This window comes from Accipiter gentilis, chromosome 12 (assembly GCF_929443795.1).
Source record: "Accipiter gentilis chromosome 12, bAccGen1.1, whole genome shotgun sequence".
NCBI classification, from domain to species: domain Eukaryota; kingdom Metazoa; phylum Chordata; class Aves; order Accipitriformes; family Accipitridae; genus Astur; species Astur gentilis.
The window spans coordinates 11,885,718-11,909,616 of NC_064891.1; the positions used below are offsets into that span (position 1 = coordinate 11,885,718).

The window sequence follows — 23,899 nt, forward strand, 5'->3', positions numbered from 1 at the left end:
ATCACTCTCTGAATAAAGGTGGCAGAATCCACTGATATATTTGTTTGAACTACCATTCAGCTAGTTACAGACCAGATTATGGATTTTTATATCATAGGGGTTTTACTAGAACTATCTATCTTGATGAAGAAAACATTCCCCAGTATGAACAAAATCTCCTTAGTTTGGTTCCACGATGGTAACTCAAACCACAATCAAAATTGAGAAGAATGCATTTGGTTGTACATGCAAAAAACCGACTGGAATCAAAGTCTAATCAAGCCAATAAAAATCATTCCTTTGAATTTTGGACCTCCAAAATCCTACTCTCCCCTTTAAATTTTGGATTGGGATACTGACTGCATTAGAAGAAAATGACCAAGTGATCTATCTCCCTCTTAAAATTCAGGAGAATGTTGAGAAATATTGAAAAATAAAAAATAGTTTTGAAAACTCAAGGAAGAATTACATTGTGTTTACTTGGAAATAGAAAGTAGCAATATTTTAATCCTTTGAAAATCTCCCTTTTATCTGTTTTCCACTGTCAATACCTGTATTTTTCTTCTATCATTAAACTTGTCCCTTTCCTCTCTGCCTGTTTGGTTTTTTTTCTTTGGTTTGGTTGCTATTTTTTCGTTTCACTTACGTGTACAGACTGACAGTATATTATAGGGGAAATCTATTTTCTATGCTATCCTGTTAATATGAAATCTTCTCCCTCTCCTTCCCTTTCCTCTTCCCCTTCCCTTTCCCCTTCCCTTTCATCCCTCCTTCCTTCCCCTCCAGTAAAAGTTTTATCTGAAGTTACATAGACTATTTTATATAGAAGTTTAAGATACTAGTATCTACTTGGAATAAAGACACCCTACCAATGACGAGCAGTGCTGCTAGAGATACAAAGACATCCAATCAGCCTCATATTGCCTTACACATTTTTACTTACAGTCTCCTCCTGTAAAATATATCTGTAAATTATAATCATAATTCTGTCCCTGTTAACCCCAAGAATATTTCCTTAATGAGGAGATTTTTAGCAGTTTTGTACTTCCACCACAAGTATTGATGTTGATGCATGTGGCTACTAACAAGATACAGCAGCTTACACAGCATGGCCACCAGTTTGTATCAGGCTTAGCTCAGTTACTTTTGGAATTCATCACCAGCTACTGAGTACCCTGTGAGAAATATGGAGATTACTGAAAACTAATTTCTAGCATATGCCTATATGGCATAGCATTCCCCAAGTAAGAAATAATAAGCATTATTATTCTAATTATCAGCAGAAGAAACAAGAGGTAAAGTTGGGATATATTCTTATGCAAAGGAAATCAGCTCTCCCAGAAAGACAGAAGTCAATAGGAGCTAGAGGAGAGCTGTGGATTGAAACAGAACATTTCAGCTTCCTGAGTCATCTGTCTAGAACTAAATTCACCTGGAAGGCAGAAATGCATAATTGTCATCTTTAAAATCATTTTGCTATTTCTTTCATTTTCAGCACAACTCAAATGTTCACTTAGGAAGTCAACTAAATCATATGCAATAAGCAAAAAAATCAGCTTCTGTGCTAGCAATATAAAATATAGCTATTAGCATATCTTCATTTTGTCCAAAAGAAAAGGAAGTCCATTTGTGCTGCAAATTTGGATTTTGATCACATTTGGATTTTTTGCTGTTATTCAAATACAAGTATTTCATATGGCCTATAGCAATGACAGAAGGATTTTTTTTAAAGCACCAGTAAGAGTTAAAACCAAATGCCCAGTGACAATAGTCCTTTTAACTCAGCTAAGATCTTTTGAAAATCCCATTCAAAGTCCAATTCCGAATTCAATTTCATATATACACATCATTGTACACACACAGTGCTTGGATCCAACTTGGCTTCAAGCCTCTTTTTACTAATCAGGTAAGTCTGTAATTCTTATTAATATTTCAGAAGACTAGCCTACTTAAAGTAACAGTTTTATCCAAAATGTAATCTCTTGTGAAGCAGTTATTTAGAGGAAGGTTGAGCTGTTCATTGTCATGGGTCCAAATCAAAAGCTAACGATGATGTCAAACATCACTGAAATGTCAAGAAACTGAACGGTTTGTGTAGAGAGGAGCCATTTGAATTTCTGCTTTGAAAGGGCAGTGAGCTTTTGTAAACGGTTTTCTGGGAAAGCTATTAGAATTATTTTAATATAATATGACAATTCTACCAAGATGAAATTGTTATGTTTACTACGTAAGCATATTTAACAGTGAATTTTAGGCCACCGCTAATAACAATACTTCCAGTATGTTCACACTGAAAGAGGAATTTAAGTGCTTTATGTTGGTTTTAGCACATTTAATTATAGTACACACTGGATCTCACATTCTAGACAGCCTTTTCATGAAAACAGCTATTGCAATCAAGGGTTTATATACTTTCAATTTCTGATTCAGTTATAAACCTCTTGTTATAAAACCTGAATTGAAAAGTTTTGTTTTGGAGATGAGTAGCTTTTAGACAAAAAGTTAAAATTTCTGTTGCAAAAATAAAAGACAAAATTTAGTTCTTGAACAAAGAACTGCTTAACTTCTCCCCCCTTCTCTAGGCAAACCACTCTTACCATGTTCCTGCTCAGCAAAAGATAACATATTATGTAACAAACAGAAAGATTTTTCAATGAATTTTTCCTGTAGGAACATTTATAGAGTAAACATTACCATCTCTTACAAGTAAGCCTCATTATTTTGTTTCCTGCTCTCTTATGGAAGAAATAATTTTGCCAGTGTCCTAAGATACCTACCAAGATCCAGTGACAACAAGCTGTTTGGTTCCAAAAGCACCTGGCGAATGGCATGGGACTTTATAATACACTCATATCAAGATGTGCAGCAGGGAATGCCCACTTTTCTTCAAGACACACTGACAATTCTCTTTGAGATCAAGCCAAGGCCATTTTGAGATCAGCCACCAAAAGGAGGTTTAATTTTTGCCTGAAGTCTTCTTGCACTGACCCTGATTTTATATACCTGGCTTTATTTTATTTATTTTATTTTATATGAGACATTGAAGAGTCAAGACACAAAATCAGCCCTAAAACTGTAGCGACCCATTTTGCTGTCACCACAGCAATCACGTGGTAATGACTTTATTTTCTTTTTTGCAGAGTGCTGTTAATACTCACACTAAAATGAATGTTCATAATTCACATAAATCTGTATTTGAAATAAAGAAATACTAAGAGGCTGAGGTATCAGCAGGCTCCAAAAATAAGGAAGTGAGGGGCTGGTATGTGGTTCAGATAGGAAAATTAGTGCTAAGTGGCACAGCAGCAATTTCAAGAGAAAAAACTACCAGGCTTAGAGGGAGCCAAGCAGTGGGGAGAAAACTCTAGAAAAAAAAAGCAGAGACTGTACAGGATAAAATACCTATCAGAGGATCATGAAATACTGAAGGTACAAGAGAAGAAAACAATCAGCAAGAAGGGTTTAATTATTCTGCACAGAGATGGCTATTTCCAGCCTTTTGTTGAAATTTTCTAGATTATTCTTGGATGACAGGGTGCTCACATCACTGGGCATGATTTTTTATTCCTCTACTATTTACAAAAAGATACTGTGAAAGAACGGAAACGCTAATACCCAGCAAAAAGAAAAAAATGAGCTTTAAAAAAAAGCAGACCCGATCAATAGACTTGCTCTGAGAGGCAACAGATCTACAAACATATTATTCTATATAGTTCCTATACACGAGAGTTTTTGAAAGTGCTAAGGTGAACTCTGATAAAAAATCATAAGCAATTATAAAGAGAACTTGACACCAGATGATGTGATCGGGGAGGAGAACTGTTTATCAACCATCCAGGATGACACCTCAACAAAGGACCAGCCTTACCATCATGCTCTGCTGCTCCAACATCTCTGTGGGGAATCCTCTGTACACTATGAGGTAGGGAAATACCGATGAAACAACAGCACTCCTCACAACTAACAATCTGCAAAATCTTTCTCCTCTCTTTTTCCAGGATCGTTTTCCAGATTTTGTAGCTTTAAGAATAAAAAATGATTGGTTCTAAAAAGATCCACTCTTCCAGGCTTGCCTTTTTAACAGAACATGATACAACTTTCTTTGCCTGAAGTCAAACAGCCAGGATTCCACTGACAGCTTTGGCGGTTCGGCATGGCAAGTGCAAATCTTAATTACACAGCTTGGCATAATGTTATTTTATAAAGAGTCTACTCAGCTTGAAATAGAAATGTTATACAAGGAAGAAACTTGACAAGATCTTCAAAAACCTGTGGATTCAGAATCTCTGAATTACTCACTGCTGGTAGATTTCTTGGGAAAATATGCGAGCCTGATAATTTCATAGCACACTTGGTGCTACTATCACAAGTTTGTAGTACCCATGACAATGACTGGTTTTACTTTATAGTAAACATTACCTTTGCATGTGGTTACATAAGGCAGGAGTTGGAATCACCCAACAACTATGTTTGACAAGTGCTTTTCAGGCTGGTTGCTTACTACAGGAAGCACTTTAGGTTTTTTATCAAACTACTTAAAAACAAGGAAAAATCCTAAAGCTCAGTGAAATATTATGTCGGAAGGATCTCTACAGAAGCAGACCTGAACTCTTCCTTTACAAGCTAAGACTAACCATATGATGGTATTTCCATAGTTTTAACATTTGCTAATCAAGTCTCCTGTTATCCTCTGCAGTTTTCAAATGAAAAAATCTATTCCTATTTGTAATGATCTTGGCAAACTGTTTCTAATTTCAGTGCGTGTGAAACCTGCACAAATTTATGTGGTAGTATGTTATAATAACTGCACATTCCCTTAGGCTGAGGAAACTCAGCAATGAGAAGAATAACTTACTGAACCATGCTTACAGATTGACTATCTGGATGAAGGCTTCCTGTGTGGGGTAATCAATGTAAAAATAGTGTTTTCAAACAAGAATCCTTGATGCTTTTTTATGTCTTTGAGACAGACATCGTAAAACAGAGTCCCCTCATAATTCCAGGTGATTGAAAGATAAGCTGCTAGGAAAGTAACCAGGTCATTTCTAAACAGATGTAAAGATGAAACTGTCAAACAGATAGAGTATTTCTTTTGATGTTTCCATCTCTATCTGAAACAATAGATTTTAACTGATTTGAAAAACACACAACAAACAGAAGAAAAGGAGGAACATTGCAGAAATAAAATACACTCCCAATCACTGTAACACACGTTACGTGTTGGATTACAAAGGGTGACATTGAGCACAACACTCATTGATTTCAGTATGAACTTTAACCGGTTGCAAAGAATTCAGTACGTTTATATTAGAAGCAAAACTTTCCATACAGTAATGATCTATAGACAAATATTTTCAAAAGAAAAGTTTTTGCGAACCCCATCCCCCCAAAAATGTCAATAAGTGCTAGTGATTTTTCCTTTGATCTGTGAGAATGCTAATTCTTATAGTCTCACCGTGCAGGCTGTTGTCAGTACGCGGCTTTATACTGTGAACAAAAGCAAAGTATGGGCATCTGAGTACATTTAGTTTTCTTCCCAGAGTCTTGGTAATTTTCCCACAACAGGCCTATAACTTAAAAGTGGAACCTAAGCAGGTGACAAGAAAACCTCAAAATCTGCCTGCAGTTTAATTTTCTTTGGTTAAGTAAACAATTTTAGATACGTACAGATATTTCTGCCAGTCCTAGCCATGCTACCTGAATATCTTTTATGAACCAAACTGCGCTATAAGTTTCTTCAGAAAAGGTTTCCACATACTTCCTTGCTGCTTGTTTGGCTGATGTCAGAAGGTGCAGCTGTGTGACAAATGAGAAGAAAATTTCATGATGGAATTCCATTAAAAATTCAAAAGATTACACAAAATGAGAGGCTGCAACATAACTTTTTATGGTGATGTAAATCCGCACCTGCACTGTAGTCTGTTGCACAACTGTGAGCATTTCAGAGGTACAAAATGATAAACTTTTCTCATCCTAAGATTACTTTCAGAGAGGTGTTTTGGTAGAGAAACTTGACAGACTTGATAGTGCCACAGGAACAGTACTGAAGAAAGCACCTGACACTATGTATATATAATTATGAAAAAAAACCCCACGTTAAACACTACTATTTGGATTGCAAAATGAGGCACTTGGAATTAATGTTGCCTGTATCAGCTTAATCCAACCCCCTTAGGCATTCAATGCTTAGCACTCTTCTGTACTTAATGTACACTCTTCAGAGTGTGCTCTTCATGCAGAATTATTTCCTCATAGATTTTTTTTGTTAGTATACAAGTCATTTAGAAGCCATAGCTCATTTTTACACTATTGCATTCTACAATGCATAAATGATGCATGAAGCATGCAGCACTGATACTAGGACACTCAGTAGCCTTGGGTGTCCAGTTTAAGACACTTAGCCTCTTCAGAGTCCAGTAGCATATGAACTAGTTACTGTATCAAAGTATGTGATCCTTAACATCAGTCTGTGAGCGTTAACAGATCACAGGTTTCCAGGTGGAAGCCCAGAAAGGGAATCCTCAGTGACCAGCTAGGAAATCCAGCCAGTGAAAGCACCTTTTGCACAATATACTTCCTTGCTACATAATCCTAGTATTTTCTAAATGAAGCCCTGAAACAGCACTGGATGGGGCAGAAGTCCTGAAATTTAATCAAAATGCACATGCACTGGGCAATGATGCTTGCATTTCATAGCTTTTGAATACTTGACCTTCCAACTTCACTAGCATTGCTTCAAGGAGCTTTGTGTGTTTAAGACCCAAGCGTTTTCTAAGAACAACAAACCAAACCCCAGAATACTATCATGTAGCATATGTAACCAACAGGGTGCTCCAGCATGGCTTGAACCACCATAGACAACTGCCATCACGCTGCTATAGTACCTGGCAGCAAACGCATGTTGACATCCTGCCTGTGAATCAGCACTGGGAGGATGACACAGGTTTCCAGTGCGGCTTCACAGTCTTTTGACAGCAGAAAGACTGTGGAAGGACAAACTCCATCCCTCTGGGGAAGAAATTTCCCTGGAACCCTGGAGGAAAATATACAGTAGTAGGCACAGGTTCTTGTCCCCAAATGTACCTTCCACGCCCCATTTCTTCATCTTTTTCTTTCCCTGGTCTCCTCATCATAGCCTCACTGTGAGCTACACAGGCCAATTTTCCATTCCTTAAGCTTCTCATCCAAGCTCAGCAACCTCGGCCATCAGGTCCTAGTCTCATCACTCTCCAACCCAGTGCTCAATACAGATTTTCCTTCTGTATCAAGTATTACCAGGTCTTGGGTTTGCTTTGTCCAGTCTCTTCTCTGTCCTTCCCTTGTCTGTTTCTTCCACGCTGTTGAAAGTCTGCTTCTTGCCCACCCTGTATTCAATTCAGACATTTTCCCCTTTGAGGTTGCTTGGGCCCAGACAGGAGGTCTTGGGCTCTGTCAAGGGGCAGCTGCACTCTGCAGAGCATGTCAGTCCTGATCAGTGAGTGTGCAGCCTCAGGTCTGGACGTGGTGGTGGGAAGAGACATGGGTATGCACCATACGCCTGCATGCACTACTTTTTGGTGAATGAAAATCCAGCTGTGCAGCCAGCACAGGAGCTGTGGAACACCCCAGTGACTTCTCCAGCCTGTGGGGGTACATGTAGCCTGCTGTTTAGACAGGCAGAGAAAGCACAAGGACAGTCTCCTTGTTCTCCTGTGTGGTGTCCAAAGACATCACAGCCTACAGCAGCTTAGATCTGTAATAATGAATACAATCCTCCTGCCTAACAGAGTATTATCACAGCTAACAGAGTTCTCAGGAACTAGCCATAAAAAGCAAGGTGCTCCTGTTGAGCCTATATAAGGCGCTCAGCTTGAATATACGTATTCAAGTTCACATGGAAATGAGAGACACTTCAGATACAAACATTAGTCTCAAAACAGTTCAAAAGCATGTAGTGGCACCAGTTTTCAAGCACAGAATTTTTTGTCACTGACATGTGTTTTCCCCTACTCTCATTCTTTAAAATGGTTTACCTATACAGGTTCATTTGGTGGAAATGGTCGGATCATTTGGGATGAAGTAAATAAGAAAAAAACAAACAACTAAGACTGAAAATTTCAGTTTGAAAGATTTGATAAGAAAATCATAAGAAACTGGATAATTTATCTTTTAGTTTGGATATGTTCAGCAACAATTATGCCACCACCTTCAAGTATTGCAATATAATTTTTTTCATTTTAGAAAAAAAATCATTAGCATTTACTTTATATCAATGGAAAACCATTTCATTGTTCATACAAAATAGCAAGGTCAGAAAGTAGGAACCAACTTTGCACTTGTTTTTCAAATGTTCATTCACAAGGCTTCATCTTCCAAGACCTTCCTCTAAGCTGTGTAATATAAAAGTCCAGAAGGTGGCAGCAAATATTCTTCCTTAAAAGAAGTAAACTCTATTCCAAGGAAGCTAAGGTGTCTGTGGCCAAAAAAGTTTCAGCTATTTGCTTTTTATAGGCACAACTGTATTGTATTTTGATAATCGTATATGGATAAAGATTAAATGATAATGGAAAGCACTGATTTTCTTTCATTTACACAGGTGCAAACTGAGCTAACTGAATAACTTCTTTAAGACAAGTCAGCAGCACTCTTCTGTTTCTTTTCCACATAGGCATTTTGCAGTAGTGAAGGCCTAATTCTAATGTCTTACTTTTCCCTTCTACCATTACTTGACAACTAAAAGGGACTTTATTGTCAAAAGCAGAATTTGTCCCAAAGCTTATGTAAGATGTTTGACAGTAACTGTTTCACTAGTTTGTATACTAATTATGAAAACAAGATTATTCTCAACTGAAATAATACCACAGTTATAAACAATCTAAACCTTGAATAAATTAGGTTCCAGTACTAAAATTCCCTATACATTTTTGAAAGCAAGCCCTGACAAGACAGGTTTGAGGAAGTTAGGATCAGACATGAACTATGTGATTCTAATCTATTACTAGTCTCAATACAGCCACTGACAAGGCTTTTATTTGTTAGACAGGTAAGATACCCTGCCTCTCCAGCCATTAGTATACCCATTACCCAAAATGCTACATTCCAATTTTAGCCTGCTAGAAACTATTTCCAGAGTTTCAAATAAACATGAGTTTTCCATTTTATTTCAACATTTTTGATATTCTTATTGTAAAATAGCTGTAGCATTTATTCCAGAGCTGGCAGCATTTCAGAGAGAAACTATTTTTTCATTGCATAAAGTTTAAATTGTAAATGGTTTGGGATGAAAAAAGCTATAATAAGATTAAAAATATGTCTCCCTTCTATATGCAGATCAGTTAAAAATCTGAAGTGCTTGTTTTATGGAATGGAAAAATGGAAAGAAGGAAAGAATTAAAAGGCATAAAAATCAAGTATTACTTATTTTGTCCTAACATTTTCTCAGTGGTTTGGTCTCTAACTGCAGTAGCCATTACAAGCCCATAGAAAGCAAAATGAGAAATGCATCACTCTGGGTTTTTTATAAAGACAGTAATTTTGTAAGATTTTTGTTTTATCTACTTCCTCCTCCTTTGTCCCCTTTTTGTGTAAACATTAGCCAAGTGCTAATGTTAACTCAGATTCAAACATGTTTTGATATGGGATTAAGGACCAGGACTATAACAAAAAGATAAAAATAAAACTGCCTTAATGACTTAGACACCTAGGTCAATTTTTTTCAAGTGACTTAATCAGGTGGGAGGCTATGTTGCAGAGTTCCACTGGACTATTAAGAGCCCAACCTACTTTTGAAAATAGAACTCTTGACTTTTTTTTGAAAATGTAACATATGTCTTGCTAATTGGTGAAAAGGCAGTTTCAGCTTCTAAACATACCAAGTTTTCACTTATTATGGAGATGTGCCACCTAAGACAGAAAAACAGTTACTGTGAAATCATTTCACTAAGTAGTATTTTGCATTCCCATTTGGTCTGTAAAATGAAAAATATCTTTCTGACTCTTGCCTTTAAAATTTGCACTATTTTATGAAACTAAGTATTGCTCTTTTTTTCTTTCAGCTTTTCTTAATTATCAAGAAATTTGAAATAGCAGTAAGTTCCAAATAACCAATTTTTCTGGACTGTTGATTTAGATATTTTTGAATCAAAGGTACACACTCATGCTCCTTCTACTTACATTAAATAGATCTATACATGCATATACCTTTTCTAAGTACAGTGTTTACATTCATTTACATATATCCAGAAATAGTTTCTTTTGTAAGTAATATTACATTTGTCTTTGTTTATATTAATACACAGCTTATAAATATCAAAGACGCTTGTGGTACAACAAATGTTTGCTTCACTGACAAGCTTATAAATAGTTTTCATTTTTAAAAACAATGTTAACCTAAACCTAAAGTTTAATCTGTTTGCACAGACACCAAAGCCAGTCAGCAGCTGTTGTTAGGATTCTATGATTGCAATGGACAGCTCTGAAATGCCTTTCCTCTTCCTGACATCTAAGAATCAGTTTCCTTTCAATAACTATTGTAGAAAAGATCTTTCCCTCTGAAAATGTTCACACAAGGTAATGGAAAGTAACAAATTAATTACTGTATAGGGTTCTGGCTTGTTTTGCAGCGTAACACTTTGAGTGTTGGTACGGTATTATAATGAATGTTTTACAACAAGGTTACAGTAATACGGTATGTGACAATGAAATAATTCTAGTAGCATATCCCTCTTCTTTCCCTTCTCCCTGAATTTCTGGTAAGAATGGAAAATTTCTACCCTTCTTTTTATGATCTTCTTGTAGCCTAAGGGAGACAGAGGGTAGAATAATTATTCTCTGTTTGCACTTCATATTTCCCACTGTCTCATTTATGATCTGGGGTTTGTGCACTCTTTTTAGTACATGCTTGTCAAAAAACGTATCTCCAAGAATTAAAGATGAAGGGAAAATAAGAGAAAGTATCACCACATCTGGCTGCTGCTGTCCAGTAAATGAATTATGAATTCTAGTGACTAAATGTTGCCTTAATTCCAAAGTTTGTGTTTGTTAGTTTGAAGGGGCTGAACACCAAAGTAGTCATAGAAATCAGTATATGAGTATCAAATACAGATCTGCTTTGAATTTAGAAATATGCAGACCTAGACTTTCAGTCTAGGAACAACACTACCAATAATAAAAATTAACTGCAATGAAATCAAGGCAATACTGATCACCTCTCTGTTCCTGCACTTGAGATACACTTGTATTTTAGCAAAATCATGCTTTTCTACAAGTGCTTAAAAACTATTTGCCACAGAGTGTAAAAAAATGTGTGATATTATATATTCTGAAGCCAAAGATTATTCAATTTCAGAAAAAAAGTTTAGGTAGATAGAAATATTCTATTTTTAAACTCAATAAATTATTGCAAAAGTATGTCACTATGCAATGTACAAAAACCTGCTGTGCAGGGTGCTGTTGGACTGATTTTGTTACAACAGATACTACCATAACAATCTTAGCAGTCAGGCTTAGAGACTAAATTCCTCCTCCTTAAGGTAAACACTGAGGCATGAGGACATACCGCACATAACTGATGCATTTGCTATACTTCTTCAATGGGTGATGAAAGATATTCAATAATTTTCTGTGAAACAGACATGAAAATCAGAAAAATATTTGCCTGAATCTAAAGGGTTATAAAAGCTTCAAGTCGCAGCCACTTTACAAAACTTACCAGAATTGTTTCAGGCCATAATGGATAACTAATTTTCCTAGATCTAGTAAAAATAAAATTAATACAAAATTTTGTTTCCTTTTCTCTGAGCCTATGGGAATGTACATGGTGATGAGAACTGCTATTTATTTTAGGGAGAATGTAACTCAAAATAACTAAGGCTCACTTTAGCCAAATATATTTTCACCTTCTTGGATCTTCTGAGCCTTCAAACCCTCTTCTGCCCACTTGCAGCATAGTTATGACTTTTTCTCTTTGGGAAATGTAGAGAATTCAACCAGCTGCTTCTATCAGTAGCCTCTTCCTTCAAAAATTATTGGTCCACTCTTCCTCTCCATCAAAAGCCAGCCAGCCAGCCACAACATTATAACTGGAAGTTAGCAAGTAAGTGGGGCTCGCTCTTAACTTTTTCCTCAAGTTCCTTCAGACTCTTATGGTATGGACAAAGTTCTTCCCATATACTTCAGCCTTTTTGCAGGTAAATCATCTGGAACACTATTTGCCCTTGCAGATTTTGTCCTCTTACAACCCAAAAAAGTTAACCGTTAGTTAAAAACACACACTGTTCAGCCCTTCCTTCATGGAAGGAAAGATTAATCCTTACTTTACCAAATCTAGAGGAAATAAATATGCAATTTCACATTTTAGAATGTAACATTAAAACCCAGCCTATTATCAGAACTGTATCTAAATACAAACTACCAAGTAAGAAAGGAGAAGAATCTGACTGATCTGGGAATATCAAAACAGGACCAAGTATGCTAAAGAACTGACTACAGATGAGAATCATCCAGCTGATAGTACCATAGTTTGACAGTTTGATCTTGCAGCAGGAACTTTGTTGCTGTGATTTGGATGTGGGTTGAACAATCATCCAGAAGTAAGTAATCATTTATTATCTTTAGTGATGCAGATCTTACTGAATGTGTTCACCATGTGTATCTAGTCTCCAAACAAGGTACTTGGCACCTAACAACGCAGTCCACTGGGACATTCTTTGGATAACCTGCTCCATTTTTCTGTCAGAATGAAGTCTCTCAGATGATGGCTATTAAGATTAATTCTAGAAATGTTCACAAATATGCAAAATCCAGGAGACCAATGGAAAAAAAATGCATAAACCACTCTGGCAAATTGAAGCCAGTGTTTTCAAATAGTACTTTGGCAAAATGGACAAGACTTGAAATAACTATTCTTATCTTGGGGTTCTGAGGTAGAAAAAGAGAATATTTATCTACTTTTAAGGAAATATTTTTTTCCAGATAAATTGGCACAATCTCTCACTGGCCAGGTAAATTGTTATAGTTGCTGCAGGTTACCTGTCAGTCTGTAAATAGAATTCCATCAGGAAAATTTATCACAGATGTTTTCATCTAATAGAGTGATCACTGGGTAATCCTATTCACAGCCAAAGCAAGCCATCCTTACATGATGAAACATTCTTCACCTCATGAGACAGCATGAACTATTTGGATTATTACCTAGTCATTTTATCCCCGAGAGTCTGACTAAAGTTAAAAAACAAACCAAAAAATTAATAGAAGGAATTTTAGTATAAACAAGTTCATTCCCAAGGTACTACTGATGTTCCAGTTTGCCGACTGCATATCTTCCTGCCAAATAGAGACTCGTGCTGCACAAAAGCTAATAAACCATGTAGAATCTCATACCAAAATGGAGAAAAGATTTTTATTTGCCTATGAGACTAAAATCTTCCATAAACAAAGTATTTCACATAATTTGATTTTTTATTTTTTTTTCATACGGACCAGTTCAAAAGATATAATAATATTCTCCAGATTATCAGTATTTGAGATTCTGCTTTTTCTACAACAATCCTTACATGCCAAATTTATGATTTGCATGACATTACAGGTGCTGTGGATAGATATGATTTGAAGTACAAACAGTTCTTCCAAATAAAGGACATAGGCGATTCTCAAGCCAGTGAAACACTCATCCCCAAATCTGGTTGTCAAAACTCTGTGCTCATTCCTGTATACTGTATTGTTTGATTCATACAGAGGTTTTTTTCTGTGAGGTCATTTTAGCTCTCTTCTGCCAGTTCCCTTTCTTTGTCTTATATGATAACACAGCTATCTGTAGAATAGTTTCCATCATCATAGAATAGTATCTTACTTTCCATTAATGATCTTGATTTTCTATCTAATCTGATCTTCCACCTGTACTAAAAAAATTTAGAACTCACCATAATAGGAATATTTAATTTTGTCTACACTATTTCTGCTTTTACAAGGTAATCTTCTACCTTCATAACACAGCAGAAGGGCCCATTTTGTTAGACAAATAGTGAAATACAATTGATAACTCATCATTCTTTGTTGAAACTGTCAAAGAAAATTAGGTCCTGCTCCATCACTAATTGTTAGGCCAAAAAGATAATTCTGCAACTTGATGAACTCTGGAGTTTTTCTCTAAACATGGCAGACTAAACAGTATCTTCATCTAACTGTCTTGAAAAGTCACATATTTTATGCAACACTTCTTTTAACAGTATCATTTCCATTTGCATCTCTGGAATCCTACAAAGTGCTCACAAGGCTTGGAAATGGAATCTCCACTAAATAAAGGGGAAATTTTCTGTCTACTCAGCATAGACAATGTTCTAGAACCCTCCTGAGAGCAGTTAACACAGGTAGACTAACTAGGTGGACCTGTCTGATCAACTTTTTCATCCCTCTGTACAACCTTGTCTTCTTAGTTTCATGGTTCAGGTTATCATATTAATTTCTAATAGAAACTGTATCTCATTTTGCATACTTATTTTGATTTTGCACCTTTTAAAAAATTTTCTTGCCAATAATGCAAATAGAACGCACTAACCAGGCTTGCTGAATAAGTTCTCTTGTGTGGATTCAGTGAAGAAAGAAATTGTGATACCTTAGAGGAAAGAGAACTATTCTGACAGGCCTATCTGGGTCTGCCACTCATTGGCCCCAAGCATGGTGTATTACCTGGACTCTTATTTTCCAGGTAAAAAAAAGAGATGCCTCCCATCAGGTCAATGTATGGAGAAACTTTAATCCATTCTTGAAAGTATATAACTTCATCTATGGAAAAAAAAGGTTCTATATTTTCTTTCATTCACTTAACTTCCAAGTGGATAATCCTTGCTTTTTATATGCTACTATCTTAGAGTACTCAGTTGGGATCTGTCTATATGTGATGGTCTGATCAGCCACATTGTCATGTTTGATCACCTCAAGGTTTAAGTAAAGTTTCTTAAAAATTAACAAAGTTAAGCTCCCCAAAATGAAGTATTTTCTTCTGGATAGAAGTAGAACCTCATGAAAATTCGCCATAAATATGTGGGGGTAGGATTAATAATGTTGGGGAGTTTCCTCTCTGGACAGCAAACTGGAAGTAGGTGGTCATAGCTAAGAGGTGAAAAGATAGTCCTATTATGAAGCATTAGTTGTGAAACTTGTCAAAACTCTCATTACGTAATCTGTGTGTCAGTCTACACTTTTTTTAAGAGATTCAGACTGAGCACCACCAACCTGAGTGAAAATAATGGAATCAGTAGTCTCTTTCTCAGTTTCCATCTCTCATATACAAGGCTGATATTAAAATGTAACTTAAAAGCCTGTGTGAAGCAGAGGTCTTTTAAGTTTCTTAAATGCACCAAGATCCTGTGACAGAAAAGCCTATAAAACATGACATTTCTATGTGAATCTTTGCTAGATAAGCTATACCTTGTATGTTCAGATACCTGTTGGCTGGTATGTAGATCACGCTCACAGTATTTTAAGTTTTGGAAGCTAATTAGGAAAAGTAACACAGGCCAATGTTGTTTGAATGAAATTCTAGCAAAGCCTCTGGCAAAAGAGCCTAGAATTTCACACCGGATTTCAGAATTAGCGGCATTTAAACCTCAGGATACGAATCAATGGGTGTAAATCAATTCATTTAGGAACCACATGTATAGAGACTACTCAGTAAGAACAGTGTAATTTGTCTGTGTAACACAAAGAACATGTCTGGCTTGGGGAAAAGGCTGTACCTGTTTTGTACACTGCCAAATGACTGTTGCAGCAGAACCTTCTCGTGAACACAGTTTCTGTAAAGTGCTGCATTACTAAGAAGATTAGGATTTATCAAATATGAATGGATTGCTCATATAAATGGGTCGGAATGTACTGAAATTTTGAGGGCATTGCCTCTTAAAGAAGCCAGGTTTAAGTAGCGTCATGTAGGGATATTAAGTGAATGACTGCATTAACGTCTTTAATTTTTTGTGGTCATTTTTGTGCCCTGAAAAGTGAAAACTAGGATAAGTTTAGAATAAGAAATGCCTTTCTTAAAAGGAGATTGCCAAAGATATGTTCTCAGACAGATGTCCTAGACAGAGCCTGTTATCAAATATATTGGGCTGTGCCTGCATGTTAGAAAGAATCTTGTAAACACACATGGAACTGTCACAACATGACTTCCTTTTTCATTATTAAGAATAGTCTTTTCAGAACAAGGCACACTAGCTAAGTAGTGGAAAGGCTGCAGAGTTGCTAACATAATTGTACCTTTTCAGTAAAAGCCTGGCTTTGGTCTATTTACTTTCCTCAAAAATTCAATTTGCTCTTTGCTCCTGTTTCTTTCTCTGCCTCCTTTTTCGTACCTCCTCTCTCTCCACTGAATTGAAGTATTAAAAAGTACCCATTGACACAAAAAGGGATTGCCAGGATGTCATGTGCTTTCAGGGTCTGTTGTTCCAGTTTGGAAGTGAAGAGAAGGGGTTTCCTTTTTTATTGTTTAATAACTGTAACTGTATTTGGTATTTTGTCTTCCTAGGAAAGAAGCAGTGGACGCTCGTTATCACTTCCTGGGAGACCTTCTTCATTCATTTCTCGAGCCATGTCTCCTACTTCTCCTCTTATATTTCAGCCTGCCCCTGATTACTTCAGCAAGGCAGACACAGCAGCTGACAGGCCTGGCAAGAGACTGACTCCCTGGGAAGCAGCGGCAAGATCCCCTCTTGGCCTAGTGGATGAAGCTTTTGGGCCCCAAAATATGCAGGAATCCATTGCTGCTAACGTAGTATCAGCTGCTCTCAGGAAAACACTTCCTGAGCCACCAGATGAATGGAAACAAAAAGTTTCTTACGAGCCTCCAGCCCCAAGTGGTAGTGTAGCTTTATTAGGAGGGAAGCAATCGGGTATTTTATCATCCCCCAAAAGCTCTCTCTCTGCCCCAAGTGCCACCACCCAGGCTGGCTCTCAGCTGCAGTATGCCTACTGCAGTCAACGGTCCAGAACAGATCCTGATATAATGTCCATGGATTCCAGGTCTGACTATTGCTTGTCAACAGCTGATTCAAACTACAATCCACAGCCAAGGGGATGGAGGCGTCCAACATGAGCGCTGAAGGGCCTGGCTTATTTTCCCTTCTTCCAGCTTTACAAGCCTTAGATTTGAGTTGGAGAAGGAAAGTTTCTTGCTGGCCTGACGATCTCTGAACTAAAGAAATGAGGAGGCAAAATTGAACGGAGCACAGTTTTCACATGACTGCAGGGCTAGCAGCCTCTAGAATAGACTTAGTTTTACACTTAACCTAAGATTGTTCTGTTCATCAAAAGGCAAAAATACACATTTCTTAGGGGGCGGGATGCGGTTAAAGTGGGGCAACCAATGTGCTTGATACAAAAATCTAGGAAGTATGTAGATGGAGACAGTACAAGTGCTTGCAGTTAAGTTAATGTGAAGAAAAAAAAAAAGTAAAACCAGGCATTTTAAAGGCAAGAAGTATTTTACAGGAACTTGTAGATTTTCTGGGTATGTTTGACATCTGAGTTCCAAGGTACTAGATATAACCAGACTTGGGAAAGCTCCAATGGAAGTGGAATACTTGGAAGCACTGGCTTATTTGCCATATGTTTTCTTTACTGCATTTTTAAAATGATCTAAGAAAGTAAATCCATGAATATTTTTACTGTGGCAACAGTTAAAATACATCTGTGGTCATGGTACCTGAATCCCTACAACACGTAGATATATGCAATGGATTTCAAGAGTTTCGATGAAGTTTTACGTATTGTAATTAATAAATCATCTGAAGACAACACGAAGAATGGTGTTATTAATAGAGATCAGTACCATGATACTTGAACAACAAAAAGGATGAGGAAAGTATTTAGAGAGTATTTAAACTGGATTGCAAGTTAATTTTGTAATAAACTATCGAACAAGTCAGAGGCTGAACAGCCTTTGTTTCTCTGTGAAATGCACTACTTGCTGAACATTAACTGCTAGAGTGTCTGGTAATCTGACTGGCTGGGCAGTTATTCTTAGTATCTAGGTAGCTCAATGTTTAGAAAGCTTTTGATTTGTATTCTCAGTTTGGAAGACATAGATAAGTTGTTTATCAAGAACAATACCTGTTCTACATAGAAATTGGTATGTGAAAGAGGGTTTATGACATGTGTTACACAGTATGAGTCTATTACAAGTAGCATATATTTGGACGGTTGGTTACAATTAAACTATCTTGATGGATCTGAAGAGATGGTAAATAATTTTTGCTGGTGATACATATCTTGCATTTACAGCTTATTTAAACAATAGAAATATGTGGCTAAAAACATATGTATTCCAAGCTTATTGGGTAGTTTAGATGTTGCTAAAGCATTAAATGAATACCCCAAGTATTACAAAGTGCTCTGCATCCTCCTCATTTTGTGGGGTGTTCTTCAAGGATCTGTCAAGCACAGTCAACTAAAATTACTGCAGAAGCACTGTTAACTATCCTTAGTTTCAGTAAGGTTGTCAACTGTGAGTAAAGTGATTAGATTAGAAAAAACTAAAACATATATGCAGTAAGAAAGAACATATTACAAAACATTCCCATCTGCAAAGAATTTTCCATTATAGCAACTATATGACATAATTCATATAAAGGAAAGAGGAAATTAAACCCACGCTGGAACTTTCAGCAAGAGCAAATACTTACATGAAAAATATACCTTTAATGAGTTTAAGTTGGCAATAATTCTCTAGTCAAACAGAAGTCTCCCTGAAATCAACTGATCCTTTTGACCAAGCAGGAAATGAAGACATGGTAGTTGTAAACCTTTAAACTAGGATCATATTGCTATAGCACCTTACAAATTTATTTCACAAAATATGAATTTGCAAAGAAAAGATGATTTAGAGAAATTGCATGAAGAAGGCTGCCATGATATGCCTGAAAATGAGCTTTGCACCTCAGAGTCATCCACACACATAATCAGAGTAAATTTTCCTGCCACACAGGTGAAAAATACATTCTTTTCTGCAGAGTCCCATAATCTCCCCTCTTATCATGACTGGGAATATTTCCACTGAAACCAACGGGACTGTGGTAGTCCCCTTAAGGGCTTGTCTTTGGATCCAGGCCTATCTCCCTGGAAGTACATGTCAAGTTTTCATTTAATTTCAGTGAAATTATAATTCAAAGTGAAATTAAGTGAAATTTATAATTCAGAGTCATCAAGGCCTTAACTATTCAATAAATACTAATGCATGTGTATTTCACAGAAGGCCTACATTCTGAAAATTACATAATACTTAAATATTTTGCTGAACTGTGGTCCATATTACAATGATTCCCTGTATCCAAGTGAAGTTCAGGTTTCTGTTTTGAACTGTATCCTTTACACTGTTAAACAGGAAACCAGATTAATGAGTTTGCAGCAAGGCATATTTTTATACAATACAATTATTTGAATTCTCAGTGTCAGATACCTAACTTGAATTCTCATTGAAACTACTTGAAATTACAACTAATGTTGTAATTCTAAGGTAATACATCTACCAGAAGGAAATGTGTGCTTAATGTTAAGGTACATGCAATTAAAAATTGCCAAAAGGATTTTTAAATTTTGACATGTCAAAAAAAGTTACGATACAAAGTGATATTAAAAAGGCTTTAATGCTGTGATCACATAGCAATACAGAAAAACATACTCTACAATCAAGCTCTAACACCCCCCAAAATGTAACAAACATGTAAGAATGGCAGAATCGGAGAGTTTCAGACAGAATCACTGACTTTCTGTCAATGTCCCAAGAAAAACAAAGTGTAGCCTTATAATTTTCTTCTCTTCACAAGAAGGAATTCATCATTAAGTACTTCTGTGAACTTGAGAATTACTGACATTGAGTTTCATGTGGCTTTGTATCTTATCGTACATAAACTTGGGTGTTTAACATGATCTGCTACAGATTTTCTTTTTTCCTCCTGCTGAGGATTTACTAGCTCTCTTTCCCATATGGATTCACTAGCTCTCTTTCCCATATGGATTCTCTCATATCTAATAAGGAATGAGTTCACACTGCAGCATTTCCCTCAATAGCAACGCTGGTAAGCATATCTGTCCTCCACCCAGCCATCTATTTTTACAAAGTCTGTGGGCAACGGATTGTCTCTGAGATCTATTCCACTGTCACACAGAAATGAAACATATGAACATTTTCGAAGTTATTAATGAGAGGACAGACATACACACAGGCATGCAGACAGACCACATAGACTTTTTTACAAAGAAAATCAGGCTAAAACCAGATTGAGACAATGTACTGATTTTGATGGAAGCATCAGGCCCCGACTACTAAACGAAATATCAATGCATACAGAGCTTTATGAAGAACCACACAGCATCTTTCACTTTCTGTTCTTCACCCTATTCCTCCACTAGCAAAGCATCTTTCTATCAAATAGTTGTGACTGTTGTGCATGAGTTCTGAATATATTAATGCAAGTATTTCTTAATTTGTTTTTGAATGCACAGATCTGTTCAGTAAATGTGAGGAAAAAATTCTCTTGAGATTTTAAATATGTTGGGTTTGTGTTCACCCTCAGAGGTGTCTTTGTTAATATGCAGAGTATCTGAATACACAATATAACTGAAAATTTAGTTTCTTTAGTTAAGTTAGATGATGTGTTCACAATTCTTTTTCATAATTTGTTTTCATTTTGGTTTGCTGTAACACAACCAAATATCTATTCACATTGCATTTCTGCCTAGTAGCAAAAGACTGTATTATCTTTATAAAAGGCTTTTCACTTTTAAAGACTTTTTGCTCACTGCAAAGGACACTTTATTTGAGAGTGCATGACAGAGATGTAAATTGTATCATTTAATAAAGTGATTTGACTTGACAGATGAGAAACACAATTTTGTTTTCCCTAAATTCTTGCCTGTTTGTTTAAATAATCTGAACCCAAGTAAAGCCTAATCTCTTTTTTCTGCACCATTTTTAGATTCACTGACTTTGCCTGTCAGTGACCTCGTGCTGATGTGAGCTTCTAGAAGCTTAAATCAACATCAGGTCAAATGGCAACTTGTCAAATTCAGCAGAATTTCATTCTGATGCTGACTAAGCAGAGGAGGGAAACACAGTGAAGCACAATCTACCCAGGTAAAATAATATAGTCAGAGCAGTTTTTATTGTTTGAACATTTTCATCCCCACCATAAAAACCTGCAACTAACATCTACTTAACTACAATTACTTGTCTACCTTACGTGCATCTAAACCTCTGTTTACTTCCTGTAGGTTTGTTCATAAGGGCTGCATTTCTCTGTTCTCTTGGTTTTTTATTCTTAATTGAAACATATTATTTAAAGAAGAAATAAATATTGAGAATAAATTATGAACCCAGTCTTTACACTATTCAGGCTACTTGGGTAAATAGTTTTTAAGGAAGTAAGGACAGCATGTACAATCTATCTGTGAAAAGCCAGATCAAATTTTCACTCTTTATGTGAAATGAATCACAGAGCAGTTTTTGCATTTGTAAAGCAAGCAGGATTTTGCCCCAATACAAGAAAAATGACTGATGCATGTAAAACTTGGGGAACTGATAAAGCTTGACAATATCATTTTAATAGCTTTGCTCTACGAAGGGTTTACAAGGTTATAAAAGACTCAGTAATATTCCTTTCCATGGTAACATTTTCATTCTTCTTTGGTAAGTTCTTAAATACATCATAAAGAAAAAAGCATAAGCCAGATTCACAGTTTAACATAACTCCCTTGACTTCAGTAATTTGTAACAGATTAAAAATCTCACTATACAGGCAAACAGTCATTGGTTTTGTATGATGTTTTACCCTCCAGAGAATGTACTTTGGGTTTCTTGAAATGCCCTAGATTTTCTGGTGCATTCATCAACATTTAAGAGCATTTAAAATGACTACAGTGCAGCAGACTGCTCCATTACTGAATGTGACTCTGGTGGAATGAATATTTGGTGCAATGAGTGATTTTAAAATCCTCAAATTGAACATTATTGCTTTTAAATTGTTCACTGGATATATTGTTGGGTTTTGAAAGGAAGTCTCGTGCTGCTGCTGAGACACAAGCAGTGCTCAATATACTGTAAATGTTCAGTGTTTGTTCACGCATTTTCAATCCTAAAAAAAGGACTCAAGTATTTTATACCCAAAACAAGATGACCCCAGGAGTGTTTGTGTGCATGCATACCTAAGCCTTTTTTTTTTTTTTCCTGGAGAAAGAACGGTAATGGTTAATTAATAGATATTAACGGAGAAGTAGGAGAACATACTGTGCTGAGATACAGTCCAAATACACCTGGAATGTTACAATATAAATGACACACATATAGAAAAGAAGGTGTTGATAAACCCATAGCTATTAATAGTACCTAGATCTATTCTCATCTTTAAAGTAAATCAAAACCTGAGGATAATTTTGTCTAAATAGTGCAGAGATTCATGACTTATTTCTTCCCTATAAATAAAGAAACATAAGGAAAGATATGCTAATTGCTGGAAAAATAATTTTGTATATTGTAAACAATAATTTCAAGCAGGCTGTAGACAAGCAGAATTTGCCAAAGGCAAAAATGGAAAATAAGAAGTGTTGCAGCATTCCCAATCAGAATAATAGATGCCTTGGTATCTTTTCCCAGCATGCACAACCTCATGGGATTATGGCAGTTATAAAACAACTGCCACATTTCAATTTTATTAACAATTTGCTAAGCCATCTTAGTTTTAATCAGTCACTTCCTGTTATTAATGGATACACTTGAGTTTAATGTAAGAAAATCAGTAATTTTTGAAAACAAGAATCAACATAAATTCAGCATACGCTCAACTCTACGGTATTCCTAATCGTTTTTTCTAACAAAAAAGCTTATAAGCATAAACAGCATACAGCATTTTTGATCAGGTGCTCATCAGCTACTCTGATTTTCAGGTCTGTTCAAAATAGTATTTACAGGTAAATGCAAATCTCCTGCCTATTAAATAGTTTGTATATTGGATCATGGAGCTTAAACTGATGCTCTCTGGTGAATTACTTCCATGCACAAAAGAATATTCTCAGATGCCTTTTTTTTTTAAAGATGAGAAACAAATAGACAACTTTTCTAGTTTCCAAGAAATTCCCTGCTATGGATCCACAAAAATTCACATCTTATGTGAAAGTTCAAAATTATTTTCTACACTATTTTTGTGGAGTTCTCCACCATTCTTTACTTCCTCTGGCAGTTTAAAACTCCAAGAGATTTTCTATGTGGTAGTAAACTAAAATAAAAAGATCAGTGTAGAAATGAATAAATCTACCTACTGAATCAGTATGCCCTGAGAAAAAATGCAGTTCAAAGAAACACCAAGAACAGAACAACAAGGCAAAAATCCTTTGACACGCTCCTTTGACCAGGAGCAAAATCCTGATCCTAGCTAAGTCAATGGGAGCTTTACTAATTTACCACTTATGTCAGCAGGGCAAGGATTTCACCTCACATAGAAATGTGCAGGACCGCAAAATACAACTGGTCATGAATTCACAAGCACTGAAGTGGTGTCAGCGGTTCTGTAGTATTTTGAAGCCTGTAGTTTTAAAAAATGTGACTGGCAAAACAAGAAGGCATTAATCAGATTTTCTAACATCATCTTCTGTTAGGAACTTGCTCTTTTCAATGTGCAGAAGTAGGGATAGTTATCTCCGTTAGGACTCTGTTAAGACACAAGTTACTGTCTTGGCCCCCTGTGTAATCAATGTGGAGAGGCATTCTTAAAAAGAAATTAACTCCATCCCCAAATAAATGCCTAAAACAGGTGGACTGGATACTAAGTCTATAGGATATTGGGACAGAGGAGGATTAAAGAGTTTTTGACAATGTACAGAGTGCCGGAAGATAGGTGATTATACATTTCCCTCTCTCTCCCTCCTTCTACATATACAGGTATCTCTTCAGTACAAGTAT

The 23,899-nt window shown here is 36.2% G+C and overlaps 1 protein-coding gene across 1 annotated transcript in view; it reads left to right on the plus strand.

Moving 5' to 3' along the window:
- SYNPO2 (synaptopodin 2) overlaps positions 1-20,796 on the plus strand; it is a 98,683-nt gene extending 77,887 nt beyond the window's left edge. The window contains exon 5 of the mRNA XM_049815085.1: positions 16,478-20,796. Within this exon, the coding sequence (XP_049671042.1) occupies positions 16,478-17,044 (567 nt within the window). The 3' untranslated portion in view covers positions 17,045-20,796. The remainder of the gene's footprint in view (positions 1-16,477) is intronic.
- Positions 20,797-23,899: the final 3,103 nt, after the last annotated feature.